This window comes from Tachyglossus aculeatus, chromosome X2 (genome assembly GCF_015852505.1).
Source record: "Tachyglossus aculeatus isolate mTacAcu1 chromosome X2, mTacAcu1.pri, whole genome shotgun sequence".
Taxonomy (NCBI): domain Eukaryota; kingdom Metazoa; phylum Chordata; class Mammalia; order Monotremata; family Tachyglossidae; genus Tachyglossus; species Tachyglossus aculeatus.
The window spans coordinates 23316465-23338310 of NC_052100.1; the positions used below are offsets into that span (position 1 = coordinate 23316465).

At 46.0% G+C, this 21846-nt stretch overlaps 1 protein-coding gene and 1 non-coding gene across 2 annotated transcripts in view; one reads left to right on the forward strand and one right to left on the reverse strand.

Annotated features, from left to right (window-relative positions):
- The window catches only part of AHRR (aryl-hydrocarbon receptor repressor), a 124388-nt gene that overhangs the window by 27836 nt on the left and 74706 nt on the right, over positions 1-21846 (reverse strand). The window contains exons 4-5 of the mRNA XM_038770721.1: positions 17631-17728; positions 1166-1255 (exon numbers count right to left, since the gene is read on the reverse strand). Of these exons, the coding sequence (XP_038626649.1) occupies positions 1166-1255; positions 17631-17728 (188 nt within the window). The remainder of the gene's footprint in view (positions 1-1165; positions 1256-17630; positions 17729-21846) is intronic.
- Positions 15601-15738, forward strand: LOC119949747. Its single transcript, XR_005457285.1, has one exon. It is a non-coding gene; the product is annotated as a small nucleolar RNA SNORA7 (small nucleolar RNA).

The following is a 21846-nucleotide window of genomic DNA, read 5'->3' on the forward strand; positions in this document are numbered from 1 at the left end:
TGTCCTCCTCTGGACGGGGCGGGAGTTAGCTCCGGGGCATGAGAAAGCCTTTCTTGGGCACAGGTGCCATAGCTGCCTACGGCCTTTGCCCCACAGGTGGGCCAAAGTGGTGATTTCTCCACCGGATGATAGCTGGCAGGACTGGAGCCTCCCCTAAACTTACCAATTTTTAAGAGGAGATAGTCTCTTATCAGCCACCTGTCTGCCCTTCCTTGAACTGTATATTCCATTATTCATTCAGCTTTTTCATCGTGACACCCCCATACTTCTGTTACCTTGCCATCATTCCTCTGGCTCCGCTCTTTGTTTAAGGCTGTCATTTATCATCATCATCAATCATATTTATTGAGCGCTTACTATGTGCAGAGCACTGTACTAAGTGCTTGGGAAGTACAAATTGGCAACATATAGAGACAGTCCCTACCCAACAGTGGGCTCACAGTCTAAAAGGGGGAGACAGAGAACAAAACCAAACATACTAACAAAATAAAATAAATAGAATAGATATGTACAAGTAAAATAAATAAATAAATAGAGTAATAAATATGTACAAACATATATACATATATACAGGTGCTGTAGGGAAGGGAAGGAGGTAAGATGGGGGGGATGGAGAGGGGGACGAGGGGGATTTATGTCCATCTCATCTCCCTTTTTAGATTTGAAATTCCTTGAAGGCAGGCACCATGTGTTCAGCTTCTGGTGCACGCTCCCAATTCCACAATATAGTGCTCTGCATTTAGTAGGTGCTTCATAAATATTACTGACTGACCACTTGTCCTTTTTTCCCCCTGGGTTCCGGAGAGCATGGGTCCTTGGAGTTGACACAGTCTCCTGCCCCAGCTGGGGGGACCATGTCCACCCACCCACAGACCAGTGCTGCCTGGAGGTGAGAGGAATCAGAAATTCAAAAATATCTAGGAATGCGTACACAGGAGATAGGATTTTCAACCAAATTCTGAGAAAATGGGAAAAGTCATTAAGACCTAATACCTCAAACTAAAACTGACCACGAGCCCTGTTATGGAAGGTAAGTGGAAAGGCACTTGGAAAATTTGAGGTTTTCTCTTTCTTAAACTATTGACAGTGGTAAACATTTAATACAAAAGTAAACAAAAGTAAATGACAGTGAAGAGTCCTCGAGATTTTATTTTGCTTCATTTACCTGATGAAAGCCCAGATAGTCCACAATAGTTGATGATGCATAAAATATCATTCCTTCTGCACTCACCACCAGAGCAAAACCATTTAGAGACTGAAAAAAAGGATAAAAATGATTATTTTAAGCACCAGAAAATACTATTGTGTCACCTGTTTAAAATTGCCATCATTTGCATTTCCACTTTTAACCCTTTTTTTTCTTTGCAGTTTGTTTCAAAACCATTAGAAGATTTCTACTCATTTTCTTGGGTGGATTGTGAAATTAGTCAAGGCTATGGAAACTTAGTTCCCGAAATTTTAGTCATGGATTATTCATCATGAAAATGGATAAATAATGAGTTTGGCTTACCAATGAGGAGGAAATGTGACAAAAAGGAAACCTGGTTGTGTTCTGTGTTTGGGCTGCTCACACCCTTGGTCTCATGTCCCATATGGGGCTCACAGTGGAGTCTCCTTTGGTGACTCTGCCTGGCTGTTAGCACATGGTGAACACGTTTTCTCAAGTGCACAGCAGGACAGGGGGTGGATTTCCAGGTAGAAGACCAGTAGGGGAGGAAAAAAAAAAGAAAAGGGAGGAGACACACAAACATGCAAACACTCTCTCTCTCTCTCTCTCTCTCTCTCTCTCTCAGCTGGCAGAGGCAGCAGACTGATGCACACATAGTCTTCCCCTCTGGAAGCAGCATGGATAGAGCACGGGCCTGGGAGCCAGAAGGTCACGGGTTCTAATCCCAGCTCTGCCACTTGCCTGCTGTGCGGCCTTGGGCAAGTCGCTTAACTTCTCTGTGCCTCAGTTACCTCATCTGTAAAATGGGGATTAAGAGTGTGAGTCTCACGTGGGACAGAGACTGCGTCCAACCTGATTTGCTTTTATCCACCCCAGCGCTTAGCAAGGTGCCTGGCACGTAGTAAGCACTTAAATACCATAGTTATTATTATTACCACCTAACAAATACAACAACCAAAAGCCAGTATGCATCAGTTTGAGTTCCAGCTCTGCCACTGGCCTACTGTGTGATCTTGGGCAAATAAGTTAACGTCTCTGAGCCTCGGCTTTCTCATCTGTAAAATAATAATAATAATGGTATTTGTTAAGTGCTTACTATGTGCAAAGCACTGTTTTAAGCGCTGGGAAGGTTACAAGGTGATCAGGTTGTCCCACAGGGGGCTCACAGTCTTCATCCCCATTTTACAGATGAGGGAACTGAGGCCCAGAGAAGTCAAGTGACTTGCCCAAAATCACACAGCTGACAAGTGGCGGAGTTGGGATTTGAACTCATGACCTCTGACTCCAAAGCCCGGGCTCTTTCCACTGAGCCACGCTGCAGGTTATGAGCCTTATGTGGAATAGGGGCACATCTGATTAGACATGCAAAGAGGCAAAGATGATGCTCTGACACAGAGAGAAGCTCATTCAAATGGTTGTGCCAAGTGATTATAACATGCCAGGGCATACTACTCTGGCTCAGGGGCTGATGTGTGCAGAGCAAGAAGTGACCAACACCAGTCAACGCTTGGCGGTACTCACACAAACACAAACCACAGGTGATAAAACGTGAGACTAAGTATGGGGCAAGGGTTTTCTTGCCCGCAGAGGCTCTGGCCTCCTGATCAATCAATCGTACTTATCAATCAATGATATTTATTGAACGCTTATTGTGTGCAGACCACTGTACTAAGCACTTGGCAGAGTACAATAAAACTGAGTTATTATGCGTGTTCCCTGCCCACAAGGAGCTTACAGTCTAGAGGACTGGTCCCACTTTTTGCCACTGGAGTCTGGGCACTGGGCATATGGGTCTCTTGGTTTCGGGGGGGTGGTCGGCAGAAAGCTGTACCCCACCAGGGAACAAGGCTCTGCGGAGACCCACCCAATAAACTGTTTCATTCACATAACAGGTGTTGCTTGCTGTGAAATAACTGCTCAGATAGGGAGCAGTGTGTCAGGCCATGGCTAACAGTTTCATTTTCCTAAGTTTCTGATGTCAGTTCCCTCTCTCTGCTTATATTCTTGATTGTCAGCCCCATGAGGGTCAGGGACCATGTCTAATTTCCATCCATGTAGAGCTCGGGCCTGGAAGTCAGAAGGGTCTGGGTTCTAATCCTGACACAACATTCAAATGAGCTTCTCTCTGTGTCAAAGCATCATCTTTGCCACTGCGCATGTCTAATCAGATGCGCCCCTATTCCACACAAGGCTCATAATCTATTTTATCCCCATTTTACAGATGAGAAAGCCAAGGCAAGGAAAAGCAAGGCACATGAGAGTCACTTGATCTTCCAGACACCTCTGAACTAAGGCAGTCACCCTGTTTCCAAGAACCTTATCCTGGACTGCTATGTCTTCAGTGGCTACCTCTCAGGGCTCCACTGTTTTGCTACATCATTTGAGGTTTTGCTTCATTTCCTCTTTCTGTACACTCTGCTTGCAATTATCCCACTTTAGCTCCCTATTGAGCAGTGTTTGGGCATCCTTCTGTCATCCATTCTCCTCACATTTCCTGCCCAGTGAAAGTGTGAAGTGATGAGCATTCCTTCAATGGTAGTTGCTTCAATTCAATTCAATTACTTCAATAGCTCCTGCATTCTGGGACCTATTGGTGTGTGATCCTGTCTTGCTGACTTAATATTAAATATGGCATGGCATCAAGATTCAGGACAAATTAAAGGCATTTAGAACAGTCAGAATGTCCACCTTTCTTAATGGCCGTGAGACAGACACTTTCATCTTCTAGAACAATGCCACTAATACCACTTACCTGCACCATCGGTCACACTCAGAATAAGACTGTTTAATTAAAAACTTGACCAGGAAAATTATCGGGAAATGTTAGGTAAGATTGAGGAAGCTGCAAAATTAGGTCAAGTAGTAATAATTGGGAGACTTTAATTATCCCCACATGGATTCATCGAATAATTTATCAGGAAGAGGAGTAGAAAATGGTTTTTGGATAGTTTTCTGTAATGAATGAGGGAAAACAATGTACTGGATTTAATTCTGAGTAGTGGACAAGCCCTGGTTCATTCGTTCGTTCGTTCAATCATATTTATTGAGTGCTTACTGTGTGAAGAGCACTCTACTAAGTGCTCGGGAAAGTACAATACAACAATAAACAGTGATATTCCCTGCCCACAACGAGCTTACAGTCTAGAGTGGGGGAGACAAACATCAATACAAGAAAATAAAATTACAGTTATGTACATAAGTGCTTTGGGGCTGGGAAGAGCAAAGGGAGTCAGGGTGACACAGAAGGGAGTGGAAGATGAGGAAAAGTGGGGCTTAGTCTGGGAAGGCCTCTTGGAGGAGATATGCCTTCAATAAGGCTTTGAAGTGGGGTGGGTGGGTGAGCCTTTTTACAATAACATTTACCCTTCTCAAAGAAGGTGGAGGAGGAGAGGGAGATGGAAAAGAGAGGAGTGGATAAGGAGCTGCTAAAAAGCGAATGCAACAAATACTTAACCTTAGAAAGGGAAATTAAAAAAAGGTGGACTGCAGTAAGCAAGGGGTGGCCTCCAGGACTTAGTACAGCGCCTGGCACATAGTCAGCGCTTAACAAATACCATCATCGTTATCACCATGTTTGGCCCCAGGTAAAATGTGTGTGACCAAACTGAAACCCTGTATGGCTAACAGACAGGTACAAGAGGCCATCAGAGGGGGAAAATCCATCGTTTAACAAATGGAAACTAGATCGAGGAGGACAGAAAAGCAAGGCACATGAGAGACAAGATGGTCCAAACAGGAGTTTGAAGAGCACCTTGTAAGGGATGCTAAAACCAATACAAAAGATTCTTCAATTATATCCAAAGAGGGTCAAGTTAGTGAAGTTCTAAATCAATAACACTGAGCAATCTGGGTAAATAGATTTTTCTTTTGTGGATCTGGAGCTGTTTGGGTTGGGTAATAATTATGACACTTGTTAAGCACTTATTATGTGTCGAGCACTGTTCTAAGAGCTGGAGTAAATACAAGTTGATCAGGTTGGACACAGGTGCAGTCTCACATAATAATAATAACAATAATACTAATGGCACTTATTAAGTGCTTACTTTGTGCAAAGCACTGTTCTAAGTGCTGGGGAGGTTACAAGGTGATCAGGTTGTTTCACATGTCTCACACCCATAATCCCCATTTTACGGATGAGGAGCTTAGATACAGAGAAGTTAAGTGACTTACCCAAAGTCACACAGCAGACAAGTGGTGGAGCTTGGATTAGAACCCAGGTCCTTCTTACTCCCAGGCCCATGGTCTATGATCTGGGGCAGTTGGGTATGGGTGGTCCGCAGATGTGAGGCAGGTAGGGGTACCCCTATAGGTCTCTAACTTTAACATTTTTTTGCGTAGTGGGTAGTAAAAAAAAATTATGGTGGCCAAAAATATAGGTTGAAGAAGAGTTTGGATAAACTAATGGATTAAATGATGTCAGAACTGTAGACTGCAAAGCTCCATGTGGGCAGGGATCGTGCCTACCAACTCTATCCTATTGTACTCTCCCAAGTGTTAGTAGAGTGCATTTTTTCTTTAGGATGGAGAAGAAAAGAATGGGGGTTTGGGGAGGGGAAGCAGATTTCTTTTGTGATGTCCAGTGAAGCCAACAGAATAAAAGAGCCAAACTGCAGGACTACAGGCTGAAAATAAGGGAAAATGTTGTGTTGGTGAGAAATGTTTAATGTTGGCATAAGTTGCTGAGGAAAGCTACAGAACCTTCTTCCCTGAAAATCATTTAACGGTAGCTGAGATTGTCACCTATGTGGAATGGTTAAGACGTAGTCCTGGATGAAGACAGCGGGTTGGACTAGATCACCGCTTGAGTTTGGGATTGGAATGCTCCTACCTCCCTTGAGAGTTAAACGTCTTATGGAAGAGACTGGGATGAGCGCACTTTTTATGGAATCCATAAACAGCTAATAATTCCAATCACCTGACTGCCACACCCAGCATGTAAAACAGAAAACGAAAAGCACACTGTGAAGGGAAACAATCCCAGATAATCCAAGCGCTGATTGACCCTGGAAATGTAGTGCCCCACTTGCGTGACTTAGCAAGCTGTTCACAGCAAGCCTGGCTGCAGGCCTTCACTGCTGTGTTCCGGTTACTATAGTGATGGGTTCTCAAGGGATCCCAATGCAAGGGCTTTTTCCTTTATTCCAAGGAAGAGAAATGAGAGATGTTGTTTAGAATTGTTCCTTTTTTCCTCCTCTTTTTTTTTTCCATGCCATGACCTTGACAAAAATATCTTTGAAGTATTTGCTGGCCGATTTTCTGCTTTGGAACTAGGAAAGTATCAGGATATTTCAAGGCTCTTGCCAAAGGAAGTCCCATCTCCCTCGGAGGACCTATTCATTTAAAGATAAGAGCCTTTGAACCGGTGTCTTGATAGCTAGTTCCTAAGAGTCCCCGAAGGTACCAGCCAACACTGCACTTGCTTCAAGTCGACACCTTGATCATTCCGGGGTTAACGTCAGGTGCTGGTCTCCGGGACTGCGTGACTGAATCTAGATGTTGAAAAAGGAATGGTGGCCTAAAGTTGGGGCCAAACCTTTTTTTTCCACTTGGAATAGTGATTTCATTTTCCACATAGAATGTCGAATTCAAAAAAGAAAATAAACAACTGAATCTGATGCATATTTCAAACACTGCCCCACATGTTTCAGAGTATTTGCTGAGATGACTCTGGATCAAGAACTCATCTGTCATTGAATCCATATGACTTGCCAAATGGCCCTGTACAGCTTTTTTGCTTTTTTTTCTCGTTTCAGCCTGACCAATTAAAATTATGGTTGTTTTTAGTTGTGACTAATCTCATAAATCTTTTTTTAAAGGAAAAGTTTTCAATACGCAAGCCTTGAAAATATCTTTGGTCTTTGAAGTATTAATAGTATGCTGCCATGAGCATGTGAAATCCCCTTCACTGGGGAAAGTCTGTGGCTAGAAAGCTGGAAGCAATAATCCCTCAGAAGGGAGTCAAGCTTCTGCCCATGTCCAAGGCCTGAAGGTTATCGTGGCAGTCCCAGTTCTGCTTCCTGACTTCTTATGGTTCCACGACAGCAAGGCATCTTTTACTTGGTGTCACATACACACACCATACCTAATTCAATAATGATAATAATGACGGCATTTTATTAAGTGCTTACTGTGTGCAAAGCACTGTTCTAAGCACTGGGGAGATTACAAGGTGATCAGGTTGTCCCACGGGGGCTCACAGTCTTAATCCCCATTTTACAGATGAGGTAACTGAGGCCCAGAGAAGCTAAGTGACTTGCCCAAAGTCACACAGCTGACAATTGGCAGAGCCGGGATTTGAACCCATGACCTCTGACTCCAAAGCCCGGGCTCTTTCCATTGAGCCACACTGCTTCTGCCTCCCATTGCCCGCGAAAGCCTTTTTACGTTCTCTGGTTCTGACGACCTCTAGACTGTAAGGTCATTGTGGGCAGGGAAGGTGTCCGTTCTATTGTTATATCACATTCTCCCAAGTGCTCAGTACGGTGCTCTGAACATGGTAAATGCTCAATAAACAGGAGCAGCATGGGCTAGTGGATAGAGCATGGGCTTGGGAGTCAGAAGGACTTGGATTGTAATCCTCTGCCTCTTGTCTGCTGTGTGATTTTGGGCAAGCCGCTTCACTTCTCTGGGCCTCAGTTACCTCATTTATAAAATGAGGATTAAGACTGTGAGCCCCATGTGGGACAGGGAATGTGTCCAACCTGATTAGCTTGTATCTACCCCAGTGCTTAGAACAGTGCTTGACACAAAGTAAGCTCTTAAATACCACCGCCATCATCATCATCAATAAATACAAATGACCGGCTGACTGATGGCTACTGTACTTAAATTCCGGAGATCCGTCATACACTGATTGTCGCCTAAACCCAGGATCTGTAAGTCTCGTTTGGCATCACATCCAATCGAGACAGGTAAGGCAGTTCCCTCCCCAGCTCTTTCTCCCCTCTTGCCACTTCCGCTCTGCCACTCCCCAGTCAGTGACTTGTGCCCTCCGTGTTCTCCTTGCTGGCGGGGGCTCGGAAAGCAGATGGGGTGGGACAGAATAATAATAATAATAATAATAGTTATTATTATTATTATTATGGTACTTGGGCTGAAGATCACATCTCTCCCACCCTGATTCTGTGTTGCCTTCTGAGGGAAATGAGAGACGCCCATTTGGCCGCTTCTCCTTCCCTGGTTTCTCATTTATTAACGGCAGCCACAATATGCTTAGTCTCCCATCTCAGTTCTCGTGCTGCCTCTGGAGGTGCAGAGACTGGAAACTCTTTGAGGGCAGGGATTTTGTCTACTTTGTTGTACTTTCCCAAGCACTTAGTACAGTGCTCTCCACAAAGTTAAGCACTCAATACATACCATTCATTCATTCATTGATTGCTGTTCTTTACTACAACTGGAAATGCTCCTGGGCTGAAGTGGCAACAAAAGCTGACAGAGTCCAGCCAAAGGGAAGAGGGCTGGATCAGACAGAACTGGCTCGCTGCTGTTTGGGGCAAGTGCTACGGGGCTAAGGGAGTGGTGAATAAAGGGTGCAAATCTCAGTAGAAAGGTGACATAGAAGGAAGTGGGAGAAGAGGAAATGGAGAGCTTAGTTGGGGAAGGCCTCTTGGAGGAGGTGTACTTTTAATGAGGCTTTAAAGGTGGGGAGAGTGATTGTCTGTCATATATGAAGAGGGAGGGCGTTCTAAAACCAGAGGCAGGATGTGGGCAAAAGCTCATTGGTGAGATAGGTGAAATCTAGGTACAACCTGCACGGGTTGGTATTAGAGGAGCAAAGTGTGTGAGCTGGGTTGTAGTAGGAAATCAGGGAGGCAAGGTAGGAGGGGGCAAGGTGATTGAGCGCTTTAAAGCCTATGGCGCTACTTCCAAAACCCTCCTAAAATCACATCTCCTCCAAGAGACCTTCCCTGACTAAGCCCTCCTTTCCCTTCCCTCTGCATAGATTATGCACTTAGATGTGTATCCCTTAAGCACTTTGATACTTATCCCAGATCCACAACACATATGTGCATAGAAAACTATGGATCCACTACCAGAACAATTGTAGATGGAGGTGGGGTGTTCTAGGACAGATGTGTCCATGGCGTCGCTATGGGTTGGAGACTACTCGACAGCATAAGACAAGATAAGCCGCCCCACCACTGTCATCTCCATCAGCCCCTTTCCCCAGCTGGTGGCTCCAACCTCTGGGAACAGAAAAAACCAGGGATGGAGTGAACTGGAGCAGGATGTGAGGAGGGCAGGCGGCAGTGGAGAATGAGGTCAGGAAGGGGACTGCTTCCACCTCCCTCATACCCCATGCTCTGATTTTGCAGTCCTGGAGGAAGAGTCTGCAACTTGGGGAAGGGACCAGCCCATTTTTTAAAAAAAAGTTACATAGAAAACTCTCCTTGGGGAGTGGTGAAAACTCATGGAGAGCACAGAATGAGGGGAGAGGGAAGAGTTTTGGGTGTGGGTGTGCATGGTGGGGGGGGATGCGGAGGGCAGAGAAGCCAGGTGACAGAGGTAGAAAAGGGACAGGGAAATGGGGAATATGTTTACCTTATTGGAAGGAACATTGTGCCTAGTTCATTCACTCATTCAATCGTATTTATTGAGTGCTTACTGTGTACAAAGCACTGTACTAAGCACTTGGGAGAGTACAATATAACAATATAACAACAAAGAGACACATTCCCTGCCCACAACAAGCTCACAATCTAGAGGGGGAGACAGCCATTAATATACATACATACATAAATAAACTACAGATATATACAGATGTGTAATATGTGCTGTGGAGATGGGAGGGAGGATGAATGAAGGGAGCAAATCAGGATGATTCAGAAGGGAGTGGGAGAAGAGGAGAGGAAGGCTTAGTCAGGGAAGGCTTCTTGGAGGAGCTGTGCCTTCAATAAGGTTTTGAAGTGGGGAGAGTAATTATCTGTCTGATAATTACCTAATGTGCTTCTGCAAAGTGGCCATTCATCCAATTTTAAACAGGACAGTCTAGTTTTCAGTTGGTCTGTCCCCTGTCAGCAAAGGAGTGTAGGTATTCTTGGGTGTCATCGGTGGCCACCTTATTCACACATCAGCACAGCAAGGGTAGCTGCACTGTCCATATCAATTTAAACAAGTCACAAGGCGGAAAAGGGCAAGTGATAATAATAATAATTATGGCATTTGTTAGTTGATGGGAGTGGGAAAAATAAATAAATCAAAAGGCTTGCCTTGGTGACAGGTGGCACTGTGCCATTGAATTAGATTAGATGTTACAGCCATCCCTTGACGAATGCAACTCGGAGATTCGGCCATGATGGTTTGATACTTTAGCCCAGGCTATAACCACCCCGCACAATACTTCCAACCCAGGGATGAGGCTGCTTTTGTTTGACACCCTGACAGTTCAAAGTAACATTGAAAAATGCCTAAAGAGATGAGGAAATTATGATTTTATGAAGTTATCTTATGAAATTATGAAGGCACACCTCCTCCAAGAAGCCTTCCCCGACTGAGCCCTCCTCTCCTCTTCTCCCACTCCCTTCTGTGTCACCCTGACTCGCTCCCTTCATTCATCTTCCCTCCCATCCCCACAGCACATATGTATATATCTGTAATTCATTTCTTTATTTATCGATCTATATTAATGTCTGTCTCCCCCCTAGGCTGTGAACTCGTTGTGATCAAGAATGTGTCTGTTTGCTGTTCTATGTACTTTCCCAAACGCTTAGTACAGTGCTTTGCACACAGTAAGCGCTCAATAAATACAACTGAATGAATGACTTAGAGGTACAAACGACTCGACAGCGTAAGGCAAGACACCCCACTGAAGCTCCCATCTCCTTACAAGTGCAGGGTGGTCAGGATTCTCCCTGCGCCCACTTCTGTGATAGTACCACGGACCGACCCCCAGGGGGCGCCATCGCACGGAAACAGACCTCTGCCGAAGTTTGCCCTGTCCACTCCACCTTCACTTCATTCTCATTCATTCATTCGTATTTATTAAGCGCTTACTATGGGCAGAGAGTTGTACTAGGCGCTTCTCGAAAGCCGCCCACCCAGTCCCGAGCTCTGACATTGTTATTGATTGGGCCATCATAGTCTGTTCTCTGACCATTTGAATTAATCAATCAATGGCATTTATTGAACGCGTGTTATGTGCAGAGCACTGTACTAGGCACTTGTAAGAGTACAATACAGCAGAGTTAGCAGACACGTTCCCCGCCCATAATGAGGTTACGGTCTAGAGGGGGAGACTGGCATCAATATGAATAAATACTTTGTAGTATATCATTTAAAGATCTGTGCATAAGTGCTTTGGGGTTGGGGATGGGGCGAATATCAAATGTCTAAAGGTCACAGATCCAAATGCAGAGATAAAGCAGAAGGGAGAGCGAGCTGGGGAAAATGTGTCTGTTTATTGTTGTACTGTACTCTCCCAAACGGTTAGTACAGTACTCTGCACACAGTAAGCACTCGATAAATACGACTGAATGACGGAAAAGGCGGCTTAATCAGGGCAGGCCTCTTGGAGGAGATGTGACCTTAATAATGCTTTGAAGGTGGAGAGAGAGGTGGCCTGTCACTTAAGGATGGGGAGAGAGTTCCAAGCTAGTGAGAGGATGTGGGAAAGAGGGCGGAGGCGACATAGAGGAGATTGGGGGCACAGTGAGTAAGATGGTGCTAGAGGACCAGAGTGTGCGGGCTGGACTGTAGTAGAAGAGATAGGAGGCCAGGAGGTCGGCGATGAGGCAGATGCAGTAATAAGTGAGCCCGTCTTCTAGACTGTGAGCCCGTCTTCTAGACTGTGAGCCCATTGTTGGGTAGGGACCGTTTCTATATGTTGCCAACTTGTACTTCCCAAGCGCTTAGTACAGTGCTCTGCACACAGTAAGCGCTCAATAAATACAATTGAATGAATGAATAATAAGTGCTTGGATCAGCGTGGTATCAGAATTCAGTTTATATTACTCTTTAACCCAACTAGATCTCCTAATGAAAAGTGTCCTATGGCTCCACAGCTCTCCCCAGATTTGATGTAGGGGCATGAAGGGAGAGGAAACCCAGGTACAATAAAAGAAAAGGAATCTTTGAGAATCAGTCGGATGCTCTAGATGTTTTCTGGGAAAAGATATGGGACTCACTGAACAATAATAATAATAATTGTGGTATTTATTAAGAGCTTACTATGTGCCAAGCACTGATCCAAGCACTGGAATAGATACAAGGTAATCATGTTGGACACAGTCCCTGTCCGCCATGGGGCTCACAGTCTTGATCCCCACTTTACAGATGACAGACACAGAGAAATTCAGTAACTTGCCCAAGGTCACGCAGCAGACACATGACAGAGCTGGGATTAGAATCCAATTCTGGTGGTTATGCTTTGAGAGCACAACCATCAGTCTTCTGAAATTCCTGTCTCAGAGCCTTGGATGAGGTATAGACATATGAATTGGAAAGATTTTCCAGGATAAAAGCAAGTCACAGGTCCAGGGTCCCTCACCCCTATTCCAGCTGTCCTCCATCTTGAGTCCTTTCTGCCAGCATGGAAGTTCAGAAAGTTGCCTAGGACATGGCTTTACACAGGTACAAAGTAACCACAGTGTGGCCTAGTGGAAAGAGCATGGGTTTGGGAGTCAGAGGACCTGGGTTCTAATCCCAGCTGTGCGACCTGCCTGCTGTGTGACCTTGGACAAGTCACTTAATTTCTCTGTGCCTCAGTTTGCTCAACTGCAAAATGGGGATTCCATGCCTGTTCTCCCTTCTACTCAGGCTGTAAGCTCATTGTGGGCAGGGAACGTGTTGACCAACTCTGATAATAATAATAATTATGGTATTTGTTGAGAGCTTACTATGTGCCAATTACTGTACTAAGAAGTGGCATAGATACAAGCAAATCAGGTTGGACACAGTCCCTGTCCCACATGGGGCTCAAGTCTCATCCCCATTTTACAGATGAGGTAACTAAGGCACAGAGAAGTAAAGTGACTTGCCTGAGGTCACACAGCAGACAAGAGAGGGAGCCGGGATTGGAACCCATGACCTTCTGACTCCCAGGCCCATGCTCTATCCACTAAATGGTGCTGCTTCCCTATATTGTACTCTCATTCATTCATTCAATCGTATTTATTGAACGCTTATTGTGTACAGAGCACTGTACTAAATGATTGGGAGAGTACAATACAATAATAAGCAGACACATTCCCTGCTCACCCAAGCACTTAGTACTGTGCTCTGCAAACAGTAAGCATTCAATATGATTGATTGATTGATATTCAGACTGTGAGCCCCATGTGGGACAGGGATTGTGTCTGACCTGATTGATTTGTAACCACCTCAGAGCTTAAAACAGTGCTTAACACATTGTAAGTGCTTAACACTATAAGAACAACACCCAAAAAACAACAAAAAAAAGGTTAAACATTCCCACACGCCCTGCTCACACAGAGCGAGCAGAATTTCCCCAGCCCTTCCTGAAGAGTCACACTGCTGCTGCCTATACTGGCTGCAGGAATTGTCCCTGGAGATCCTGAATGGAATGGAGCCGGGCACTAGCAAGCCAAGACTCCTCCTTCAAATCTTTGTTAGGAATAAGCCATTCCCCTGAATTTATCTTTTGTACAAATGTTTTCTCTAGATTCTACGCTCTAAGATGTGGAGGTTTATGACTTAAATGATCTTAGGCATTTTTCTGTAGAATTGGATCTAAATTCCAAACCATGAAATGTGCTGATTTCCAGGAAAGAAATTTGCAATTTCAGAGGCTCGAGGAGCCTTTGAGGGGAAGACTTACACGAAATCACTCAGGGACCAGAGACAGAAAAGTTATGGGCTATTTCGGCAGGTGGGGAGGAATTGGGGTGAGGGTGGGCGGTGGGGGGCAGGGAGGAGGCAGGAGGATGAGTGGAAAAAGCTGGAGACTCCAGCAGAGTGAGAGATTCCCCTTGGAGCTGGAAACACTCGGAGGAGGAGAGAGAAAGAGGCTGGCACCAGACTGGTTGCATGGAGTTTTAACCCTCCTAGAATCCCTAAACTGTAGAATCCTAGTTTAGGAAAGAGTCCAGGAAAAGGAAGGACTGTGTTTTTTTAACAGTATTTTACTTGGTCTTCAAAACAAACGCAGTAGGAGGTAAGCATGTGGAACTTCTTCCCACGGAAAGCTGTGCAGCCAGGAATATGAGCAGTTTCAAGAGGAGTTTGGGTAACTTCACGGACAAGCTATCTATAAAAAGCCTCCAGGGGGAAAGTCAGAGATGTAGAGAGACAATGTTCAGGATGTTAGATAGTTCGACCATCATCATAAGAATGGACGGCTAGGAGAGCAACTGGCTCCTTCCTCTGCCTCTGACTAATTGATCCATCAACCGATAGCATTTATTGAGCACCTACTGTGTACAGAGCACTGTAAAACAGTGCCAGCGCCTAGAACAGTGCTAGGCATATAGTAAGCGCTTAACAAATGCCATTGTTATTATTACTAAGCACTTGAAAAAGTACAATAGGGTAAGTAGACATGATTCTTGTCCTGAAGGAGCTGACAATCTTGCAGAGGGGATGGGCATTACAATAAATTACAGGAGGGAGAAGCAACAACATTTCAAGATATATGTGGAAGAACTGTGGTGGGTGAAGATGAGCATCTGAATGCTTAAGAGGCAGAGACCTAAGTGCCTAAGTGAAGAAGGAGGCAGGGATAATAGGTGGGAGAATGAGAGATTAGTCAAGGAAGGCCTCCTGGAGGAGTTGTAATTTTGTTGGGGCTCTGATGATGGGGGACGGGGAGAGTGGGGGTCTGCTGGATGTGTAGACTGGGGAAGACTTTCCAACATGACACGCCCAGCCCCCCGCATCTTGAGAATGAGGGGACAGGGGTGAGGCTAGCCTTGATGATCTTTCACTTATGGCATGAGCTCCCCAGAGCAGGAGGAGGGGGCGGAGAGGGGAGGGGAGAGGTGGGGGATGGGAGCAAAACAGGAGGATTGAGGGGCGGGTGATGGGGTCCTGGGACATTGGCCGATGATCCCCTTGGCTGTCACCCACCCCCTTCACCAACCTGCAGATCCTGCCCGCCTCCTCACTCCCAGCCCCACTCCCCCGCCATATCTGACAACAATACAAAGAAATAAATTACAGATATCAATAACAAGACAACCCATATTCGGTGACCCAAGCTGGCAGGGGTTATACTCTTATATTGTCTAGTCCCAGTGCTATTTACAACAACATTTGGCTCATGTTCATCTCCATCTTTATTTTTAATCCAATACTTTGACTTTATAGAAATAGCTATATCTGGGTGACAGCTATTGTGGAAATCCAGGACCTCATTTAGAACATGACTAAACTGACTTGCAGTACCTTTTTGGGGGTGGGTTTTCAATCAATCAGTGGTACGTGGTGCTGTGTTCAGTGTTAGGGCTGCATATTAAGGACCAGGCATACCCTCCCTTCCCCTCTTAGGGTCGCACCTGGAGAGTTTCCAGTACTCTACTGGTCTCAATTACAGGAGGGAGAGTCAAGCAGAGGCCTAACCATTCCATTCCTAGCTTGGCCAGCGGCTAGTGAGTGGAAGGTAATCTGCTACAAGTCAAAACTCCCCATGCTGGGCAGCAGCAGCATGGGAGAGAGTCGAGGGCGGAGATTCAAGTTTACTGTGCAGAAAGAGGTGATGGTAGACCACTTCCATATTTTTAGCAAGAAAACTCTATGGATACACTACCAGAATGGTAACAGACGGAGGTGGGGCGTTATGGGAGAGATGTGTCCATGGCATCGCTGTGGGTTGGAGATGACGTGACAGCATAAAACAGGACATACCCTCCCTCCATGGTGCTTGCGATATGATAGAGACAGACTTTCTCTTTTTGAGGATAGGAAACGATTTCACAAACCAGTTACAAAATTATCTGAATTTTTTTTAATGGTATTTGTTAAGCGCTCACTATGATCCAGGCATTGTAGATACAAGTATCAGGTTGGACACAGTGTCCATGTCCCTTGTCTTAATCCCCATTTTACAGATTACTGAGGCACAGCAAAGTGACTTTCCCAAGGTCGCACAGCAGACAAGTGGTCCTCTGACTCCCAGACCCATGCTCTTTCCACTAGGCCACCTGCTTCTCAGCTGCCTCTGATGTAGGAGGATGATCCTGCCTTTTTCAGCAGCATGGTGTAGTGGATAGAGCACAGGCCTGGGAGTCAGAAGGTCATGGGTTCTAATCCTGGCTCCACCACTTGTCTGCTGTGTGACCATGGGCAAATCACTTCACTTCTCTGGGCCTCACTTACCTCATCTGTAAAATGGGGATTGAGACTGTGAGCCCCACGTGGGACAGAGACTGTGTCCAACCCGATTTGCTTGTTTCCACCCCAGCACTTAGTACAGTGCCTGGCACACAGTAGCGCTTAACAAATGCCATCATCATCATCATCATCATCATCATCACCATTATTATTTTAACCTAAAAGTCGCAGCTTCGGCCTTCCCTCTGAACAGGAAGGGATTTGCCTCGCCTTTGGCATCCAAACACTAGGCGTCAGGCGATAGCCCCCCCCGGGTCAGAATTTCTGGGAGGCACCAGGTTCATCCAGACCCTTGGAACCTCCCCATGAATGTCAGAACACTGGAGGGGTACCAGTATGCACCTCATTCCCCAAGACTGGCTTCAAGTGAAATATGTGAATGAGCCATTGCTTCAGGGCACTCTTTGCTGGGAAAAGCCACACAGAACCTATTAAAACTGACAACCACTTGGCCCTTCCCAAATATGGTGGACACACGGTTTCTCTCAAAGGTGAATGCCCTTCTCAAAGGTGGTGGCTGCACAGCCTCTCTCAAAGATGACTGTACAACTGCCCTTCTCAAAGACGGAGGTGGAAAGGTCTCGATTCATTAGCGGGGTGTACTGCCCTGGGCACTCACTCAAGGAGTGGCTCTGGTGCCTATACAGCCACAGGAGCGCCAGCGATGCCACAACAGGAGTGGTAGTGGGGAAACGCTCTTCCACAAAATGGCGCATACTTTGTCATCATGTTACGTTGCGCACGCGCCCAGAGTGACACAGTGGCATCAACCAGAATGGGAGGAGTGGCTCCGCTGGCCCCAATTTGGGGTCTGAAGCCAGCCTGGTCCTGCCCCAGTGGCAGGCCAGACTAAGCTAGTCTCAAGATTTGAACCCTGTACCATGCCTCTCACTGAGCTCCCAGGGGATGGGTAGCTGAATTTGGTAGCTGAATGTCAGCTAGCCAGTGAGATGGTGGCTGGGGGGGCTTGGATGGCTTGTAAGATGGCCTGAAGGGGCTGGAGTGGTGACTGATGGGGGCTGGGCAGCCACCAGAAAGAGGCCAATCACTTCCCTTTCTTTGAACATCCTTTTATGGCTCAAGTTCAGCACAGTCAACAACGCACAGCAGCACTTGATCGCTCACAACCGCAGATCCAGCCGGAGCCCAACTGGAGGAGCAAACAAGGTTGACTCACCTCTAGCAACAGTCCCCCTTCCGGCAGGGCAGACTCACTGGATAGATGTTGTCCTTTGATCGGGTCATCTGGCTTCCTCCAATGCTTCTCCGGGATAGCTGGCAGACAAGGATGGCGACAATGAATTAACCACAGGAATGATGACTCTTTCGATTCCTCCAAATGTCACACAACACGAGGGGGAAAATTGCATCTTTTTCAGTTCCAAATGAGTCCTTCAGCTTTCCCGATGTTGGAGACTACTTTTACTGGATTACTGTGATCATTATGGCAATTGTTAAGTGCTTATTATGTGTCAAAGCACCATTCTATGCACTGGGGTAGATTCAAGTTAATCAGGTTGGACAAAGTCCCTGTCCCACATGGGGCTTGTGATCTAAGTAGGAAGGAGAACTGGTATTGAATCCCCATTTTACAGTTGAGAAAATTGAGGCACAAAGAAGTTAAGTGACTTGCCCCAAGTCACACAGAAGACAAGTGGCAGAGCCAGGATTGAAACCCAGGTCCTCTGACTCCCAGGTCCAGATTCTTTTCTGCTAGGCCAAGCTCCTTCTTCTGGATGGTGTTTTTCCAGTACTTCTTTCCGCGTCAAAATGTGATGGGCAAGCAGTAGAAGTGCAAAAAAGCCAAAGGTAAGAGATCCCTTTGCAAGTTGAATCAATCCATGACCAGCAAGCCTGACACCCGCAGCCAGGAGGCGCCTGGAAGACCCAAGCCTTGGGTGCGTCTGACTCACTCAGAAACACTGAGTCGACTCAGACCTCTAGTGTGACTTCCCCGGGATGTCACAGCAAACCATTGTCCAGACTGTCGCCAGCTGCCTAGGGAAAAACTTAAACATTCTATTTCTCTCTATAAAAACAAGTCCCGCTATCTCCCTAAAACGGTTTCTTTTTTGTCTGGGTGGGGGCTGGGGGGGTTGCCATTTCATCAATCGTATTTATTGAGCGCTTACTATGTGCAGAGTGAAAACGCTTCCTGCAGTTCTCAGCATCTCAGTGATCTGGCTGGTGGATGGGGAGAGAATAGGGTGCCCAAGGGGCCCACAAAGGGAAGGTGTGCTATCCAATACAGGAAACCCCAGCGCCCACAGAACCAGTTTTCTTAAAGAGGGAAAGCCCCCACCATATCGCTTCTCCATCTTACGAAAAACATTTGTCTGCCACTCGTCAGAAATTACGCCAAGCAGTGCACCGAGTCTGGGTCCCTCTGAGAGAAACTGGAAAACAGTTTCGATTGGTTGTGAGCATTGGCTTCTCATCATCACTGCCATCAGTATTTACCGAGTGCCTACTTTGGGCAGAGTGCGGTACTGAAGGAAATCGATGTCAGAATGGAAGAGGAAAAGTGGGCAAGGGACTGTACTGGTCCTGGAAAGCAAAACCTGCTGGTCCTTCTGGATCTGTCTGGGAGGAGTCAAGAGAGGAAGCTGCAAGAAGCCAGAGAGTGTATCTCGCTCCAGGAGCAAGTGGGTGGGTCAGCAAGCAGTAGTAACATAGACACTGTTGTGCCCCTTGGAAAAAATCGGGGGCTAGCTTCCATTTTGGTTTAATAAGGGCCGTGGCTAGAATGTACTGGGTGGGGGGAGGTTGAATCTTAGGTTTGAACCCCAAAGTCACGTTCTCTGGCCTTGAGAAGGCACAGATAGAAAATCAATCAATCAACTGATAGTATTTATTGAACACATTGTGTGTGGAACACTGGACCAAGCGCTTGAGAGAGTACAGTACACCAGAGTTGCTCACAAGGAACTTACAACCTACAAAAGACATCGTTGCCATCTCATCAGGGATTGTTGGAAAAGGCTTGCACATATGTGAATGAGCACAGACTAGAACAAACACATGGAGGCTGGGATTCTAGACCTACTTCTGCCTCTGACTTAGTGGGGGACCTAGGGCAAGTTGCAGTCTCTCAGTGCCTCTTGTTTCCTCATCTGTAAAATGGGGAAGATACTCTCTGCCTCTCCTCATCTCCCAGGGATTGTTTTTGAATACATTCACACTTATGTACACACACAAATAGAAGGGAACCCTGAACTGAACCTTGAGGGACTTTCACAGTTAGGGGGTGGGAGGCAGAGGAGGAGCCTACAAAAGAGACTGAGAATGAGAGGCCAGAGAGAGATAAGAGGAGAACCAGGAGAGGACAGTGTCAGTGAAGTCAAGGTTGGATAATGTTTCCAGGAGAAGGAGGTGGTCCACGGTATCGAGGGCAGCTGAGAGGTTGAGGAGGATTAGGATGGAGTAGAGGCCATTGGATTTGACAAGAAGGAAATCATTGGTGACCTTTAAGAGGGTGGTTTCTGTGGAGTGAAGGGGACAGAAGCCAGATTGGAGGGGGGCAAGGAGAGAATTGGAGGAGAGAAATTTGAGACATCGGGTGTAGACAACTCGCTCAAGGAGTTTGGAAAGGAATGATAGGAGGGAGATGAGGTGATAACTGGAGGGAGCCATGGGGTCAAGGAGGGATTGTTTTAGGATAGGGGAAACTTAAGGCCCTACTGAGAGCTCACCTCCTCCAGGAGGCCTTCCCAGACTGAGCCCCCTCCTTCCTCTCCCCCTTCTCCCCCTCTCCATCCCTTCCCGCCTTACCTCCTTCCCTTCCCCACAGCATCTGTATATAAGCATATATGTATATATGTTTGTACATATTTATTACTCTATTTATGTATTTATTTTACTTGTACATATCTATTCTATTTATTTTATTTTGTTAATATGTTTTGTTTTGTTCTCTGTCTCCCCCTTCTAGACTGTGAGCCCATTGTCGGGTAGGGACCGTCTCTATATGTTGCCAACTTGTACTTCCCAAGCGCTTAGTATGGTGCTCTGCACACAGTAAGCGCTCAATAAATACGATTGATTGATTGATTAAGCATGTCTGAAAGCACTGGGGAAGAAACCATTGGAGAGCAAATATTTGAAGATGGCGGTCGGGGAGGGAAGAAGGGAGAGGGCAAGTGCTTTGATAAGGTGTGAAGGGATGGGGCCAGAGGCGCAGGTGGAGGGGGTGGATTTTGAGAGAAAGCAGAAGAACGCCTCTTGGGATATTGCTGGGAAAGATGGGAGAGTTGAAGAAGGGGCTCTTTTCCTCAGTGAGGTGGGGTGAGTGAAAAGAGATGAAGCTCCCTCGAGAAGCAGCATGGCCTAGTGGAAAGAGCATGGGCCTGGGAGTCAGAGGACCCAAGTTCTAATCCCAGCTCCACCACTTACCTGCTGTGTGATCTTGGGCAAGTCACAACTTCTCTGTGCAAAATGGGGATTTAATACCTGTGCTCCCACCATGTGAGCCCTATGTTTGACCTGATTTATCTTGCATCTACCCCAGCATTTAGTACAGTGCTTGGCACACAGTAAGTGCTTAGTGAATACCACTATCATTATTATTATTATTATTAGGAGAGAGACACCCAAGGGAGACAGTATAAATATGACTGAATGAAGAAAGCCAGGTTTCAGGTGATTCATTCATTCACTCAATCATATTTATTGAGTGCTTTCTGTGTGCAGGGCACTATATTAAGTGCTTAGGAGAGTACAATACAACAATAAACAGACACATTCACATTTCCTGCCCACAACAAGCTTAAGTCTAGAGGGAAGGAATGGTGATGATGAAGAGGAGGTGGAGGTGAGGCTGGAAAAGGAGGAAGTGGAGGAGTGGGGGCAAGGAGTGACTGGATAAGGAAGAGATCCAGGGTGAAGGAGAGTTTGCTGACATGACTTCCACAGGCTGTATTTGAATGGCAGAACCTTGCTTGACCAGAATAAAGGCTGTTGAGGACCTGGGTGCTGGAAGAGAAAGCGTTCTCTCAGGGAACAAAGATTTCTCCTCTTGGCCCAGAGGAATCCTTTGCGTGAGGAAAGACCCAGTTGAGTGTCACGCACTCTAAATTTAGAACTTCACTCAAAGTTTTCTGGATTCAAGTTTAGTATACAGATGGCAAAAATGATTTCCTGGTTCAAATAAAACAACAAGGGCAGTCAGTCTCTCGGTGTTTCCTGAGCTCTAAGCCCACACACAAGAGAGCAGACTAGCAGCATTGAAGGACGGGGGCCATATGTGGTACTTGCACTAAGAAGCTAATGTTTGTCTCCCATGATAGTTCTGTACCATAATAATAATAATAACAACAACAACAACAACAACAATAAAAATTTTGGTATTTGTTATGCACTTATTACTAGCCAATAACTGTGCTTGGGTAAATATA